Source organism: Ranitomeya variabilis, chromosome 2 (genome assembly GCF_051348905.1).
Source record: "Ranitomeya variabilis isolate aRanVar5 chromosome 2, aRanVar5.hap1, whole genome shotgun sequence".
Classification (NCBI taxonomy): Eukaryota; Metazoa; Chordata; class Amphibia; order Anura; family Dendrobatidae; genus Ranitomeya; species Ranitomeya variabilis.
The window spans coordinates 974,852,292-974,870,835 of NC_135233.1; the positions used below are offsets into that span (position 1 = coordinate 974,852,292).

The 18,544-nt window shown below is 42.5% G+C and overlaps 1 protein-coding gene across 1 annotated transcript in view; it reads left to right on the forward strand.

Annotated features, from left to right (window-relative positions):
• CLSTN2 (calsyntenin 2) overlaps nucleotides 1-18,544 on the forward strand; it is a 1,535,903-nt gene that overhangs the window by 1,504,098 nt on the left and 13,261 nt on the right. Inside the window, exons 15-16 of the mRNA XM_077290847.1 lie at nucleotides 5,557-5,674; nucleotides 10,168-10,352. Coding sequence (XP_077146962.1) covers nucleotides 5,557-5,674; nucleotides 10,168-10,352 — 303 coding nt within the window. The remainder of the gene's footprint in view (nucleotides 1-5,556; nucleotides 5,675-10,167; nucleotides 10,353-18,544) is intronic.

The following is an 18,544-nucleotide window of genomic DNA, read 5'->3' on the forward strand; positions in this document are numbered from 1 at the left end:
TCCGACCCTATCTCGCCTCCCGCTGCCAGAAAAATTTTCTGGTGATGGCAAATCTTGTAGGGGTTTCGTGAGCCAATGCTCTATTCACCACAAGCTCCTGGCTGCACGTTTCCCTACACAGTGGGCAAAGGTGGGATTCATTATGTCTCTCCTGTCGGAGAGGGCTTTGGAGTGGGCTATGCCGCTGTGGGAGCGTGGCAATCATGTGGTGCAGAGTGGTCTGCTGTTCCTGAGCATTCTGAAACAGGTCTTTTTAGGACCTCGAGTCACCCATGATACGGCGCTCCAACTGTTGGCATTGACTCAGGGCTCGTCCTTGGTCAGCCATTTTGCCATCCACTTCCGCACCTTAGCATCTGATCTGGAGTGGTCGAATAAAGCCCTCATCCCTATATTTTGCAGGGGGCTGGCTGACCATGTTAAGGATGCTCTGGCCACTAGGGAGATTCCCGCCACACTGGAGGAGCTAATAGCTGTATCTACTCATATTGAATTCAATTTTAACAAGCGGAGGTTAGAGCGAGCCCAGTGTAGGCAGAGGTTTCGGCTGGCTCCCACCTTCGCCAAACCTTTAAGATCTCCGGTCCAGGCGCCCGAGTCACATGAGGCCATGGAGGTTTCACGAGTGGGATCTAAGTCCCTGACCGCTCATGCATTTAGGGTCTGTCATGTTTGCCGGCAGTCAGGACATCTTGCCACCAGATGTCCCCAGCAGTTGGGGAAATGTCAGCATCTAGTGGTAGTAGGTGGAGGTTCACTAGACACGGCGACGTTTGCCTCCAAATTGTCCTTTAAGGGGACAAATACAATTAGCTCATCCACTCAATCACTAGAGTTTTGCGTGGATTCCAGGGCAGAGGGCAATTTTATGTCTTCTGCCTTCGCTCAACGACACGCAATACCTCTGGTGATGCTCGCCCAAACAGTGACCGTACGAGTGGTGAATGGGTCGACACTGCCCTCACAGATTACACACCAGACCATCCCATTTACTCTATCCATGTCGCCATCTCATCAGGAGATAATATATCTGCTCGTCATTCCTGAGGGAATGGATGAGGTCCTGTTAGGGATACCTTGGCTATGGTACCACTCTCCTCATATTGAGTGGTCCACAGGCAGGATTTTGGGATGGAGTGAATCTTGTGGGGGTAGATGTCAGAGGGAATGCATTCAGGTTGCTACTACAGAGGTACCCGCAGATCTCTCCTCTCTCCCCAAGCAATATTGGTCCTATGCGGACGTGTTTTCCAAAAGGGCTGTGGAGACCCTTCCGCCTCACTGCCCCTATGACTGTCCTACTGACCTCTTGCCTGGTGCTGAGCCTCCCCGGGGTCGAGTCTAGCCTCCCCAAGGGGGAAGAATGGAAGATGGCTTTTAACACCAGGGATGGGCACTATGAATATCTGGTGATTCACTTTGGGCTCTGTAATGCCCCTGCCGTTTTCCAAGACATTTTAACTGATATCTTCTGGGATATGCTCTCCACCTCGGTTGTAGTCTACCTGGATGATATTCTCATCTACTCTCCAGATATAGACTCCCAATGGAGAGATGTTTGCAAAGTCTTTGACCTCCTACGGGCAAATTCCCTCTATGCCAAGTTGGAGAAGTGCGTGTTTGAGCAGGAATCTTTGCCTTTCCTGGGCTATATCATCTCGGCCCAAGGATTGGCTATGGATCCTGCCAAGCTACAGGCTGTGATGGACTGGCAGGAACCCCATTCTCTCAAAGCGGTGCAGCGCTTTATGGGGTTCATTAATTAGTATCGCCAGTTCATTCCCCACTTCTCAACTTTGGTAGCTCCTTTGGTTGCCCTCACCAAAAAGGGAGCAAATCTCAAATTGTGGTTGGAGGAGGTCTCCAAGGCCTTCCTCTCTATTAACTCCCACTTTCCTAGCGCACCCATTCTACATCGCCCCGATGTAGATAAACCTTTCATAATGGAGGTGGATGCCTCATCTGTCGGTGCTAGAGCAGTCCTATTCCAAAAGGATGCTCAAGGTTGGAAGCATCCCTCCTTCTTTTTCTCTAAGACCTTCACACTGGGGGAGAGGAATTATTCCATCGGGGGCAGGGAGTTGCTAGCTATGAAGTTGGCCTACTCGGAGTGGAGACACCTCTTGGAGGGGGCTCGTTTTCCCTTCCAAGTTTTCACCGACCACAAGAACTTGGTCTATATTCAGACTGTCCAGTTGCTAAATTCTCACCAGGCCAGATGGTCCCTGTTCTTCTCCCAATTCCATTTCATCCTCCATTTTCTCTCTGGGGAGAAGAACATTTGTGCCGACGTTCTCTCCCTCTCCGTAGTGTCATCAGTGGTGGAGGAGGAGGAACTTTGGCTTATTGTACCATCTGAGAGCCTGAGGACCGTGGCTCCGGTTTCGCTAGAGTCTGTGCCCCTGGGTAAGACTTTTGTGCCAGAAAATTTGCGACTGGAGGTTCTCTCTTGGGCTCACTCATCCAGGGTGGGTGCACACTTTGGGACCAAAAGGACATCTGAGCTTCTGGAAAGGACGTACTGGTGGCCGCATATGTCCCATGACATCTGAGACTATATTCAGGTGTGTGTCTCCTGTGCCAAAAATAAGTCTCCTCGACAATGGCCAGCTGGGTTACTTTATCCCCTGCCGGTGGCAGACAGGCCCTGGGAGATGGTCGGGATGGACTTTGTGGTGGGCTTACCCAAGTCCCATAGCTGCACCTGCACCTGAGCATGCCCAAGGTAAGACCTCTCATTGGAGGTCAGGGGTCACATGCTCAGGTCCTGTAGCCGCTCCCATTGGTCCTCTAGGAAGGTCCTGAAATTGCTGCATCTATAAAAGGTTTGCATGGCCGCATGGCCATGCACTAGTATCAACATGTGTATGAGCTTTGCTATTGTGGTCACTGCTGTATATGGACATGGTTTGGCTGAAATAAGCACCTAGAATACCGGCACCTCTGGTGAGGAGTTTTGTATGAATGTATTCAGGGCTGGCTCATAGCCTCTAGAATTCCTGCTCCACCGGAGAGGAGTGTTTTGTGTGCTTCTCTAAGTGAGTGACCACTGACTGCCATCAGCTCAGCAGTTACCTGTGTTCCCCTGTGACATTAGCAGGGCACAGCGTCTTCTTTCTGTGCGACTCTGTGAAGTAACAGAGTTTGCTTATACCACCATATAGTGCCGTTATTTGCTAGCAGCAGGTTCCTCCTGTACTGTGGACCCCGGGCTGCGAACGCACCAATAATAACATCTATATTTACTCAGTGCGTTCTGCTAGCCCTAACATATATATATATATATATTGTTTGAGGGATTTTCATCTATTGTTCCTTGGAAAATGTTTCCAGTTCTGTGAGAATCCTTAGTCGTCTTGCATGCACTGCTATTTTGAGGTCTAGCCACAGATTTTCAATAATGTTCAGATCAGGGGATTGCGATGGTCCATTGTAAAACCTTCAGCTTGCGCCTTTTAAGGAAGTATATTGCGTATTTTCATGTGTATTTAGGATCATTATCCATTTGTAGAAGCCATCCTCTTTTCAAGTTCAACTTTTTACAGATGGAGTTGTGTTTGCATCAAGAATTTGTTGAAATTTCATTAAATCCATTCTTCCCTTTCCCCATTAAATGTTCCCCGTGCCATTGGCTGCAGCACAACCCTGAAGCATGATCAATTCACCCCATGCTTAAGTTAATAGTTGGCAAGATGTTCTTTTCCTGAAATTTTATTTTAACCTCATCTGCCCCACATGACTTGTTTGCAAAATGCACCAGGCTTGTTTAGGTGTTCTTTTGAATACATCTGATGCTGAATTTTATGGTGAGGAAACAGGAGAGGATATCTTCTGATGACTCTTCCACGAAGGCCATATTTGTACAGGTGTCTGAACAATAGAGAGATATACCACAAATCTACAGCAGAGTCTGCTAAATCTTGCTGAAGGTCATCTGCAGTCAAGCCTGGGGTTCTGATTTGTCTCTCTAGCAATCCCACGTACAGCTCTCAATTAAATATTGCGTGATCTTCTAGACCTTATCTTGACCTCCACTGTTCCTGTTAACTGCCATTTCTTAATTATATTTTGAACTGAGGAAACTTGAAAAAAAAAATTTCTTATAGCTTTCTCCTGGATTGTGGGCCTCCATCATTTTCATTTTCAAAGCTCTAGGCAGCAGCTTAGAAGAACCCATAGCTGCTGTTTTTTGGGCACAATGTCAGAGGAGACTTGTTTGTATAAAGCTGGGAAATCTGCATCACTTGGCCTTTCCAAACAATGACAGTGTACAAGGCATAACCCTAACAGGCTAAATAAGGTCTGAAACCTTGATCAAAGTAATTTAAGCACACAAATCTATAATACAAAGGAAATGTGTCATATTGAACTTTAAGCCTTTAAGAGATCATGTCATCTTCAACTTGCTTAACTGTTCACAATAACAGTAATTTTGACCTAAACTTGTGCCACTGTATGGCATTGTGTGGAGGAGGAGGGCATGGATAAAAAGTGCTGATATGAGTTTACAAACTAGCAGGCAAGAGAAATAAAAAGACACTCACTGAGGAAAAGCAGACTCAAGCGTGATAAAAAGTCCAGCAGCACAATAGTGTGTGCTGTGCTGGGCTCTCTACAGAAAGGACATTATTAAACACTGTATAATATCCAGTAGAGAGCAGACTAGTAAAGACACATCCCACCTCCTGTAATCATTTCTGCTTGTCTCGAATATAAAGGGAGGAGTCTTTACAGCAACTGTTGGACCGCTAACTGTAAGGCTGGGTTCACATTATGTCCAAGCAGTTCGTTAGACGGACTGCATTTTAACGTGGTGTAACGCAGTCTGTTAACACTGACATTAAGCTCTATTTCGGGTGCATCGCTAGCACACGCCCAAAGTGGGTGTGCGCTAGCGATGTGCTGTCATTGAGTGACAGACCCTCGGACGCGGACTGCAGCGTTTCCAGGTCCATCACCGCTAGCACAGATAGAGCATCTGCTAGCTCTATCTGCACTAGTGCGATGGCATGTCGGCATTTGCGTTAACGCAGCCCATTTAACACATGTGTTGAACGGGCTGCTTTAACGCAATGTGAACCTAGCCTAAGCAAGTAAGACACCTAGTGGCCAAAAATGTAGACTATTTTGTTACTCAAAAAATAACATTTATGATAAAAAAAAGTATATTATACTTTTAATAGTGGCTATATATTTATTTGCTAAAAATGCTGTGACAGATATTTTTGATTTTGGAAACAGTGGGGGTTAGTGATCATAACTTTACCAATGTGATTTCCTCACACATATCTATGATATATCACTAGACAAGTTCAGTGGATTTCCCCTTTCATATAAAAGGACATTGTACTACTATAGGGGCTTTTAACCACTGACAACATATTAAGTAAATTACTGCCCTGAGACATTCTAGAGTATGATATGTAAATCCATCATTACAACTCACTATATGATGTATATGTGATGTACCAGCACTCCATTACTTTACAATAAAAACTAATCCTGTATTTTATATGAATTCTATGAGTTTTATATGATGTCTCTTCTATTATATAGGTCAACATATTACACAATTCCAATTATATGGAGCATGTAAACCACATGGTGATCCAACCTCAGTTTATGCCTTCTCTCCAGAATCCAAGCACTGAAGTACTAGGGCATGAAAGCCGTGGTATGTAACATTCAACTACTCTTAAATATGAGGTTCATAAGTTCTTCAGGGTATTATAATTTGAAAATATGACATTAGCACAATTCCAAATGCAGGTAATAAATAACACGATAATTTCAGTCCTTGAGTAGCTGGAATACTAAATCCAACAGCTGGTTATTAAATACAGATGGGAAGGAAGGGTCTCTGACCATTGTCAGGTTCTGCATGTAAATAGAGCAAAGCTTTAGCATTAGAATAAAAATAATCTTGCTCACATAGCGCACAAGAAATGGCATGTGCCACCTACAGCCTGGCAGATGGCAGGAGATGATCTCCTTTAATGGACGGGTATAATCATTATTATTGATGAACTGTAACATTTGTTTATTATTGTTTTTCTATGGCATTAAAACTTACATTGTAATTAGGATTTTCGTCCTGGTATTACAGAATTTAATTAGTTTTGTTTTTACTTTAAATATCATTTATAGCAGAGCTCATCTGCTATACAAATAAGCTGTCTAGTGTCAGCGATGCTGCAAAGCCTCTCATGTGATTATGGTGCTGCGGCTAAGTAACCTAATTAAAGGTATAAATGCAATTGAAGGGGAATTCTCAGTTTCTGCCTAAAATGCTTTTTCAATGCATTATTTAAAGTTGAAAAATTATTTAACATAATTTTGTGTGAATTTTTACATTTTCAAGAGCTCTAGCTATTAGAGATGAATGAAGAAATGTACAAAGTACATTTTTGGCGAAAGCGCATGCCAGTAAAGAGATGTGCCTAATTTCATCAAGTGGTGTGAGCATCGTAATAATAGACGCATCATACTCTAGCAAGCCCATTCATTAAGACAGGCATGGACAATACCAGTCTTAATGAATCCGACCCTTATTTAATTTTTGTCATTCAAGTCCAATAGACTCTATGTACATATTTTAATAATCCATTTATCCTTCCATTGGAAAAGCATTTTGTGTCTTTCAGTTTGATTGCATAATATGGGAACGTGTGTGCTGTCTTCATCATGTTTTACCTTTTATGACAGAACTTAACTACACTATTTTTGTTCCCCAGGGAACTTGAAATAATATTCTTTGATCGCTTCTTTAATGCTTTAAAATATCTGTAATTGAAAACGTTACTGTCTGTCAGTGTAAGAGTACATGCCAATGATCAGGCAGTGGCAGCCCTTTAGACGAAGCGTATTTTTACTGCATCCAAAATGCTGTGTTCTAATCACGCAGGTGAATCGGCAACAGTTGTTGACATACTGCAGCTAGTAAAGCCGCTCCACAGGTGAGTTCACAAAGTGGTAAATAGAAGTACAGTGGGCATGGGGCTTCTATTAATCCCATACATGCTGCTTCTAATATAGAACGCAGTGTTCTGGGCACAGCACAGGTCAGCTGTGTCCTAAACGCTGCTATTCCTGATCGTGGGCACGTACCTTTACACAGATCATAGGCAATATATTAGGTATGGTCTAATTCGCAGATGCGTATGCCAAACACTGGGACTCTTTTTAGATTTTTGGCTATCTCATGAAAGCATTACCGCCCATTGATCCCATTGCAGGGTTGCCAATGGGATAACTAAAAGTGGCCTCTGCCTCTGTCAAATTCTACAACATCTAAGAAGTATTCCAATTGGAAACCTTTTTGTCTTCATTCAGTGAAAGATACCCAAGGCTATTAGCAACAATGATCTTCTGAAGTTCCTCTCTAAAAAGACTGTGCAGAAGTGTCCTTAAAGGAAATCTGTCAGCAGGTTTTCACTATTTAATCTGAGAGTAGCAGAATACAGGACAAGTGGGCCTGATTCCATCGATATATCAGTTTACTGGGAGCAGCTGTAATGGGGGCCAGGGTGGTAGTCGCACTAAGGGTCTGCTGCTGCTTCCTCATCACACCCCGACGCTCCGCTACAGAAATATCAGAATGTCCATTTTGTGGTGTGCTGTGTGTGTCATGGATTTCACCCACCTGTGGGTCAGAATCCTTCACAGCATGCAGGGCTCCTATCCGTTGCAGACACACACAAATGTTCTCAAAGTCCAAGTTCATTTTCAATAAAATTTTACTTAACTCGTGTATCTTCATAACAGTTACAATCCATCTATTTTCCCAATACATGAGTAATCCATCTCCTGTGTTTTCCCTGGTCTGCTTCCTCAGCTTTTCTTCCTGCACCATGGCTCCCAGGCCCGCAGCTTCCTGAACCATCCAGCTAGCTGATACTGAGTGCTCCCCGTCCACTTTCCCCATCTTGGGCGAAAATTCAGGTTGCCTCCACAATTCCTGTTTGGACAGTAAGTCCCGGATGCCATGGGAGGTCACCCACAGACTAGCCACAGATTCTTCTAGGCTGCCTCGCTCTCTCAACTCTACACTGTTGCTCTGTTCAGCTTTCTGTCACAACTCCTTCTAGAACAATTCTCCTCACACTGCTCTAGCTCTTCTCACTACCTGAAAATTACCTCAGAAAGGCAGTTTCCCTGCCACTACACTGGCTCTGCCCCCTTCTCGACTGTCACTACTCTGACTGAAACCAGTTCTCAACACAATCTAATCTCCTCTACAGTGCCCTCCTTAACACTATCCTGCAACTACAATGCCATAACCGTTACCAATGCTGACCCACCACTGCCACTGACTGTCCCTATTCCTGTCCCTAACACACAGATATCAGAACAGTGTCAGCCATTAACATATTAAACAGTGTCAACTATTATAAGCTACACAGGAGACACAGCAAACACGAAACTTACCCAGATTCATTAGGTAGGCATGCACAGGAATGCAGGGCTCAAGCCAGCCACCTGCACACCCCCTTACACAGCTGATGTGAAACAATCAGTTTTTAGATGAAGCTGAGCTCAGAAAACTAACCCCACCTATACCACAGCTTTCTATGTACATTGTCAATTGACAGTGAGCTGCTTATTAGAGGAGGGGGCATGGTTGGACTAGTGCTCACGTGCAACTGTGGTAAGGGTAATGATAATGTTCTGGTGATAAAAAGTTCATGTAAACAACAGCATACACCCTGATAAGAGACACATCTCTAAATTTAGTGTCTCAGCTGCTACCTTATTCTATCCTCAGATTACATAGCAAGAATGTGCTGACATACTCCCTTTAACAGTGAAATGTACATTTTCTATTTCAAAGTTACAAACTGAGTGCTGTACAGCAACGTTTTTTTTTAATTTTTTACAAAGATAAATCTTGTTCATACTACCTATCAGAACATGCCAGCCAAAGTAGGAACAATGGTATCTTTGATAACAAGTATAATAAGTGTATAAAGAAGTGGTGACACTGAAATAGTGACAATGGAATCTATGATAACAGATGCAAACTGGGAATCATAATGTGAATGTATGAAAAATTTAGTTCAAGAGCACTTTAATGGTAAAATATGTTTGTTTTTTATTTGATAAACAACATGATTAAAATTAAAAATATTGGAGATTCAAAAAAGAACCACATCGGGCAAAAACACGACTTGGCAGGGATGATAACTACAGGCACTTGGTATTTTTTTCTTGTTTTCCAGAAAACGGTATGATAAAACCACTAGTGTAAGTATAACTTGTCCCACAAAAATCAAGTTCTCACATGGCCATATTGACCCCCCAAAAAGTTATGGCTCTGGGAAAAAATTTTTTAGCTCTTAAACCTTCACGTTTATTATTTACTTAATTTACTCGCTTATACAGCACCATTATTTCCACTGCGCTTTACAGATATCATCATCACTGTACGTTTTGGGGCTCATAATCTCATAAATTCCTTAGCAGTATGTCTTTGGTGTGCAGGAGGAAACTCATAGAAACCCATGGAGAACATAAAAACTCCTTGTAGATATTTTCCTTGGTGGGATTTGAACCCACAACTCTAGTGCTTCTGCACAGCAATAGTGCTATCCATTGAGACACCATGCTGCCCCTAATTAAAACATATACATGAAAACATGCAAAGCTCTACTATTTGCCAAAGTAGATAGCCACTAACAAGAACAGTGCTTCTTACTTTGCTGGGCTTATAGGGACTCTGTCAGCACAAAATGACTGTTCAAACGAAATACAGGCGCTCAGTGCATCATGGTGGGCCAAACATTTACGTACACCTTCCCAGATTCTTGGTTTCCATCTATCTCAACCCTTCTTTGGCCAGAGTCATCAATCACAGAAGAGGGGGTGGAGATTCAGGGAAAACAAACAAGTGGGAAGGTGTATATAAATGGTTGACCCCTCTTTGAAGCAGAAAGATTTAGTTTGAACAGTCATTATGTGCTGACAGTCTCTTTAAGCTTTTTAAATATGTGGCATGAAATAATATAAGCTTTCCACTGTAGTGGCCATTGAAAAGGAAATGTACAGTATTTGTGTAATTATGATTTCCCCTATGTTTAGAGTTAGAATATCTAGATAGCAAATATATTAGTTGTGTCTTCTTGAATAAATTAACTTGAACTTGTATAAATGTTCTCCATTGCTTTTCAGTTTCTCCAGGTGCTACAACCATTGTCCTGGTAGCTTGCATCAGCATACTGGTTATTATTGTTGTGCTGGGAATCTTTAGATTACGGGCAGTCCACCAACAAGACTTTCCAGACAAAGAGGCAACAAAAGACCCTGACATGAATTGGGATGACTCTGCTTTAACTATCACTGTAAATCCAATGGAGGTAGGTATACTGCTGCATTTACTTTGGTATTATTCTCCGGTCTAAAGTTTGGTATAATATTTGTGCATTAACTATGTGTACAAAATGTAAAATAATAGAGAATGAAAAAGTATACATTTGCCGTGTTATGTTCCATACAGTGTTTAGTTATGATTCACAAATAATATTACATATTATAACCCATGATTATATTTTGAACAAAGTGAGGCAATGTATTTTTATAGTTGTATGATTTTTTTTGAAGATTATAATCTTCAAAGATGGACTTACATTGATTATGGAGTCAAAGAAAATAATTTTTTTAACAGGGTTTAATAAGGCGTTTGTATTCTATGACCTATATATATAGGATGTACGTATCCCTGTATAAAAGTATGGTGCCTGGATAGGATGCCACTCCATATAATAAAACTGCAGCAGTCTACTGAGTTGCAGAAAAATGATATCAGATTAGAAAAGGAATCCAAAAATAGTGATGTTTCGGTCAAAAGGACCTTCTTCAGACAGATTGCACATGGTACATGCATATAACAGTGCTGTGGGGAGTTGGAATTTAATGCTCATCGAGAGTAAACCTTATGGACATTGAATTCTTACTTTGAACAATGCTGTTTCATGCAGTGTACCATATACAATCTGTCTGAAGAAGGTCTTTTTGACCAAAATGTCCCAGGTTTCTATGTTTTCTAATAATTTTTGTGCAACTCAATAGAGTGTCGGATTTTATCTTTACTGTATTGTATGACCTGATGCCTACAGAGGAGTCTGCAACTTCTAAGCAGAATAACGAATGTATGGGCTGGGGGGTCACTTTTGAAGCAGTAGTAATAAGATATTAGGTTTTCACTTATCCTTTAATAAGATGTATAGTACAGGGTCTACAAGGACACTAAATTTAAGGAAGACAAATTTCCATCGGCTGAGAGATCTTAGTGCTATAAACTATGACAATGTCCTTGACAGAAAAAGACACAAAGCAAGTAGGACACTTTTATAAGCATCCTGAATAGGACCTGCTCTAACTATATACCCTATGGGAATAAACCAGCTAGAAATAGGAGGAAATTACTATGGCGAAATAGAGCTGTAATGGGAGCAATAAAAGGAAAAAAGTGTTTCCAGCAAGAGGGTAGTGATGAGGCAGCAAATATTTATGGAGAAATAAATTATGATAAAAACAAATCAAGGCAACAAAGATTGAGATGGAAAGACTCATTGCCAAAGAAAGTAAAAATATAATAAACATAAACAGTAAGGAAATAAAAAATGATGGAAATAATTGAAAAGGGCATAACATGGAGGAGGATGAGAGGAAAATCCAATTTATGAAATGCTTTTTTCTTTACAATATTTACTCAAAAAAATACCATGACACATGACATGATCAGAATTACCAAAAATTCCATTAAATGTCACCTGTTTAACCTAGAAAGAAGCCTAGCCTCAATAACACTAAAGCTGGGGTCACCAGGCCAGGGTAGCAAACACCCCCGAGTACCGCATGAATTAAAGGGACTCTGTCAGGTCCGATAATGCTAGTAACCTTCATGTATAGGGTTAATCTTCAGGTTAATAGTGTTATGAAAGCACCTGATCAAAGTGCAGAAGCTAGGAGAAAATGACCTTTTTTTCCTCCTGGGAGCTGCCAGCTTTCAGTCAGGTAGATGTGCCTGGAGCAATTACAGTCACCCACTCACTATACTGTAAGTGTCAGCTGTAAGCAGATCCAGTATTGACTGACACTTGGCTCTGTAGTGATGCTCTACTGAGTCAGCACCAAATCAATGCTAGGGCGTGCTTACGCCCACCTCTGTGCTGTGAGCAGTGACTGTATTTGCTCCAGGCAGCTTGCATGACTGAAAGTCAGCAGCTCCTGAAAGTAATAAACTTTGTGCCACACTTTTAGTACTGTGGCAAGGCACCTTCATAAAGCTATTAAAGTACAGATTAACCCGATATTTGCAGGTTAATAGCATTATCAGACAAGACAGATTTCCATTAGACACAGTGTTAGATTGACCATGATTTCTAATATTCAAGGATTTTATAATAACAGGGTCTGTACCACGGGAATGGAGCATAGCAAATGTTGTTCTTTTTATCTGCTCCTTTCCTTGGGAACCCATTCATGATCAAGCCTAGCTCTTTTTTTCCCTCAGCACATAGAGCCATTGCTTGCCATGAGGCCTCATCTAATACACTGACAACCTTCTTGCTAATTCCCTGTCTTTATAATCTATAAAGCAATCTAAGGGCAGAAAATTAACATTGCAAGCATATATTCTGTGCATTGAAGTACATATTGATATGGCAAGTGCCAAATAATCATTTGATGTGCTGCATCACATGACCGAACATTCGGTCAGCACTATTTGTCTGCTGCATGTTATTCCTATGAAAGGGATGATGAAACATGGTGCACACTGCCTATTAAGTAAGCCCTACTATATCTGTGCAATCAGAACCAATAGGGATCACATTGCATTGTCATACACTTGCTCAATTGACTACAGGCTGCTGTGTCAAATGCATGCATCCTCTTACACCACAGGGAAATTAAAAAAAAATCATCTTTACATCCGGTTGATGAAAACCTGCCAAGATCATGACCAACTGACATCGGTGCAGCTTTCCATTTATTAGGTAAAGCCCTATTTCACAATAACACTTATCATAAAGGCACAAATGTGTTGTGAACACATTTCAAAACAAAATCAACAAAATCTGCAGAAATAATATAGACACATTGTATTTGGTCTATTAAGTGTTCGAAATTTCTTTATTCTAAATTGTAAGTCAGTTTTGAAAACTTGTATAGTTATTTTTTATTCTTTAGAGATTTTGTTTAGAACTTGATTTTAGAGATTTAGAGATGTAACTTGACGCTTCTAAGCCCCAAAGCAAAATCTTTAACAGAAGCCCTCGAGTCACCATATGCCATTAAAGATACCAGTGTTGTCTTTGTTACAAAATCGTCTCTGGACAACTGCATCCTCTGCTGTTTCTGTTGTTGTGCCTTGAGCTTATAACCACAGATGTAGGAGGTCCACTTTTGAAAGAAAATTTTACAATTTGCTACATTTTTATTTCTGCCGCTTTACAAAAAAACAAACAAACAAACAAACAAAAAAACCCGGGAAAATGCTATTAGAATATTTTTTACCAATGATATTTGTGAAGTAAATTTCTAATGATTAATGGAAAATACTTGTCATTTGTCAAAATATTAATCGCAGGAAAACTATTATGTTTTGTGTGTAAGTCAGCAAAGACATTATTGTTTCAAAAGAAATGTACCAGTTGGGTGTAGTTATGCAAAGTGTGTTGATGGATATGTGCCGTCACAGTTTACCTTAATCTGTAAATGTGACTTATGGAAAATATTTATGCTGTTAGGTTATCCATTATTTTAACAATTATTTTAAGTAATGTGTCATAGTGAAATATTGTGCAACTATGCAGAAAAGACCTGTCGTTATGTTAAGAACCTAAAATAGAGCAATATTGAGGTTATGTGTGCAGCTATAAAATGTCTTTTTTTACTATGCTGATACGTCATTTTTATGTAGCTTTGTACTCTTCTAAGTATATACAGTTAGGTCCATATATATTTGGACAGAGACAACCTTTTTCTAATTTTGGTTATAGACATTACCACAATGAATTTTAAACAAAACAATTCAGATGCAGTTGAAGTTCAGACTTTCAGCTTTCATTTGAGGGTATCCACATTAAAATTGGATGAAGGGTTTAGGAGCTTCCGCTCCTTAACATGTGCCACCCTGTTTTTAAAGGGACCAAAAGTAATTGGACAATTGACTCCAAGGCTATTTCATGGACAGTTGTGGGCAATCCCTTCATTATGTCATTCTGAATTAAGCAGATAAAAGGCCTGGAGTTGATTTGAGGTGTGGTGCTTGCATTTGGAAGGTTTTGCTGTGAAGTAAACATGCGGTAAAAGAGCTCTCCATGCAAGTGAAACAAGCCATCCTTAAGCTGCGAAAACAGAAAAAAACCCATCTGAAAAATTGCTACAATATTAGGAGTGGCAAAATCTACAGTTTGGTACATCCTGAGAAAGAAAGAAAGCACTGGTGAACTCATCAATGCAAAAAGACCTGGGTGCCCACGGAAGACAACAGTGGTGGATGATCGCAGAATAATCTCCATGGTGAAGAGAAACCCCTTCACAACAGCCAACCAAGTGAACAGCACTCTCCAGGAGGTCGGCGTATCAATATCCAAATCTACCATAAAGAGAAGACTGCATGAAAGTAAATACAGAGGGTTCACTGCACGGTGCAGCCACTCATAAGCATCAAGAATAAAAAGGCTATACTGGACTTTGCTAAAAAACATCTAAAAAAGCCAGCACAGTTCTGGAAGAACATTTTTTGGACAGATGAAACCAAGATCAACCTCTACCAGAATGATGGAAAGAGAAAAGTATGGCGAAGGCGTGGTACAGCTCATGATCCAAAGCATACCACATCATCTGTAAAACACGGCGGAGGCAGTGTGATGGCTTGGGCATGCATGGCTGCCAGTGGCACTGGGTCACTAGTGTTTATTGATGATGTGACACAGGACAGAAGCAGCCAAATGAATTCTGAGGTATTCAGAGCCATACTGTGTGCTCAGATCCAGCCAAATGCAGCCAAACTGGTTGGTTGTCGTTTCATACTACAGATGGACAATGACCCAAAACATAAAGCCAAAGCAACCCAGGAGTTTATTAAAGCAAAGAAGTGGAATATTCTTGAATGGCCAAGTCAGTCACCTGATCTGAACCCAATTGAGCAGCATTTCACTTGTTATAGACTAAACTTCAGACAGAAAGGCCACAAACAACCAGCAACTGAAAACCACAGCAGTGAAGGCCTGGCAGAGCATCAAAAAGGAGGAAACACAGCGTCTGGTGATGTCCATGAGTTCAAGACTTCAGGCAGTCATTGCCAACAAAGGATTTTCAACCAAGTACTAGAAATGAACATTTTATTTACAATTATTTAATCTGTCCAATTACTTTTGGTCCCTTTAAAAACAGGGTGGCACATATTAAGGAGCTGAAACTCCTAAACCCTTCATCCAAGTTTAATGTGGATACCCTCAAATGAAAGCTGAAAGTCTGAACTTCAACTGCATCTGAATCGTTTTGTTTCAAATTTATTGTGGTAATGTCTAGAACCAAAATTAGAATAATGTTGTCTCTGTCCAAATATATATGGACCTAACTGTATATATATATTTTTTTTTTAACCTTGTAATTTTATTCCATACATATAATTGAAATTGATGCATTTCACCAATCCAATTGCATGTACATGGATCATGAATGGTAATAATTCCTCATGTGAAGTGACATTAATGAGAATCTGTCAGTAGGATCAACCCTCCTAAGCCATCTATATGGGTTGCAGGTCATAGAAAGCTGAATACAATAATGTTAGGGCTAGCGGAGCGCACCGAGTAAAAATAGATGTTTATTATAAATGGTGCGTTCGCAGCCCGGGGTCCACCGTGCAGGAGAACCTGCTGCTAGTGAATGGTGGCACTGTTTGGCGGTATAGACTAGCTCTGTTACCTCACAGAGCATCCGTGAGAGGAAAGCACTGCGCCCTGTTAGCCTCACAGGAGCGCAAGCTTGCTGCCGAACTGATAGCAGTCCGTGGTTATGCACACACAATCTCCTCACCGGAGAAGCCGGTATTCTAGGGGCTTATTTCAGCCGGGTCCCTGAACACATTCATGCATAACCATACTGGCACAAAGCACATATTTGAATTGATACTAGCGCATGGCCGTGTGGCCATGCGAGCCTTTTATAGCTGAAGCACGAACAAGACCTTCCTAGAAGGACCAATGAGAAGCTGCCACAAAGCCTGAGCACCTTCAGGACTTTCCAGGAGAACCAGACTGAGTCAGACTGAGCGAGACGCTGGGACCGACATCTCCGCTGAGCAGACTCCACTGCAGCAGGAGAAGAATGGGAGACTGCAGTGGAGATGGACCGAGATTCCCCCTGTGCAGAGGCGGGAACTCGACCCCTAACATTACCACCCCCTCCTAGGGCCCCCTCTCCTTGGACCTCGCTATGCTCGAAGGCAGCAATGAGCTGCGGAGCCCGAATGTGCTCAGCAGGCTCTCAGGACCTGTCCTCAGGACCATAACCCTTCCAGTCCACCAAATATAATTTTTTGCCACGTACCACCTTGTAGCCCAAAATAGCGTTCACCTCATAATCGTCCGTAGACGAACCCAATGTCCTGGCAGATGACTCGGAAAACCGAGACATGTATACGGGTTTCTAGAGGGACATATAAAAGGTGTCGGTGATACCCAAGGGTGGTGGAAGGGCTAAATGGTAGACCACAGGGTTAACCTGTTCGAGGACCTTGAAGGGGCCCAAGTAGCGAGGTGCAAACTTAGTGGACTCAACTTGCAGCCTGATGTTACGGGTGGAGAGCCACACCAAGTTGCCAGGAGCAAAGGTCGGAGCGGGGCGCCGATGTGCATCGGCGGAGGACCTCATTCTCTCCTTGGAGGCCCAAATGGCATCCTGAGTGCGGTCCCAAATATCTTGTGCCTCCACAGCCCAGTCTGCCAAACTGGAGTCAGCGGAAGACACGGGCATAGGCACAGGTACCCGCAGATGCTGACCATAGTTAAGGAGGAATGGGGTTTGTCCAGTGGAATCGGCTACGACGTTGTTCAGCGCAAACTCCGCCCACGATAGCAAGGATGCCCAGTCATCCTGCCTGGCTGAGACAAAATGTCGCAGATATGTGACCAAGGTCTGGTTGGCCCTCTCTACCAACCCATTCATCTCGGGATGATATGCTGAAGAGAGATTCAACTCAATGCTGAGAAGACGACAGAGCTCTCTCCAGAACCAAGACGCAAACTGGGGACCCCGGTCACTGACAATTTTGTCTGGCATACCGCGTAGGTGGAAAATGTGTTTAATAAACAACGCTGCCAAGGCCCGTGCAGAAGGTAGCTGTGGAAGGGGCACCAAATGCACCATCTTAGAAAAATGATCGGTGATAACCCAAATGATGGTACAGCCACGAGACTTTGGCAAACCCACCACAAAGTCCATCCCGACTATCTCCCAGGGCCTGTCTGCCACCGGCAAGGGATAGAGTAACCCAGCTGACCGTTGTCGAGGAAACTTATTTTTGGCGCAGGAGACACACGCCCGAACATAATCTCTGATGTCATGGACCATATGTGGCCACCAGTACGTCCTAGCCAGCAGTTCAGATGTCCTCTTTGTCCCAAAGTGTCCACCCACTCTGGACGAATGAGCCCAAGAGAGAACCTCCGGTCTCAAATTGATGGGAACAAAAGTCTTGCCCAGAGGCACAGACTCTAGCAAAACCGGAGCTATGGTTCTCAGACTCTCTGAAGGGACAATAAGCCGAGGCTCCTCTTCCTCCTCCTCAGTTGACACAACGGAGCGAGAGAGAGCATCAGCACGAATGTTCTTCTCCCCGGCGAGATAATGGAGAGTGAAGTGGAACCGGGAGAAGAACAAGGACCATCTGGCCTGATGAGAATTCAGCCGCTGAGCTGTATGCAAATAAAAATTTTTGTGGTCCGTGAAGACTTGGAAGGGAAACCGAGCTCCCTCCAAGAGATGTCTCCACTCCGAAAAGGCCAACTTCATTGCTAGCAACTCCCTATCCCCGATGGAGTAATTTCTCTCTGCTGGTGTGAAGGTCTTTGAGAAGAAGATGCATGGATGCTTCCGACCTTGAGCATCCTTTTGATAGAGGAAAGCTCCAGCACCAACGGATGATGCATCCACCTCCATTAAGAATGGTTTATCCACATCGGGACGATGTAAGATGGGAGCGCTAGCAAAATTAGACTTTATAGAAGTGAAGGCCTTGGAGACCTCTTCCGACCACAATTTGGGATTCGCTCCCTTCTTGGTGAGGGATACCAAGGGAGCTACCAAAGTTGAGAAGTGGGGAATGAACTGGCGATAGTAATTTATGAACCCCATAAAGCGCTGCACCGCTTTAAGAGAATGGGGTTCTTGCCAGTCCATCACAGCCTGTTTTTTGGCAGGATTCATAACCAATCCCTTGGCGGAGATGATATAGCCCAGGAAAGGTAAAGACTCCTGCTCAAACACACACTTCTCCAACTTTGCATAGAGGGAATTCGCCCGTAAGAGTTTG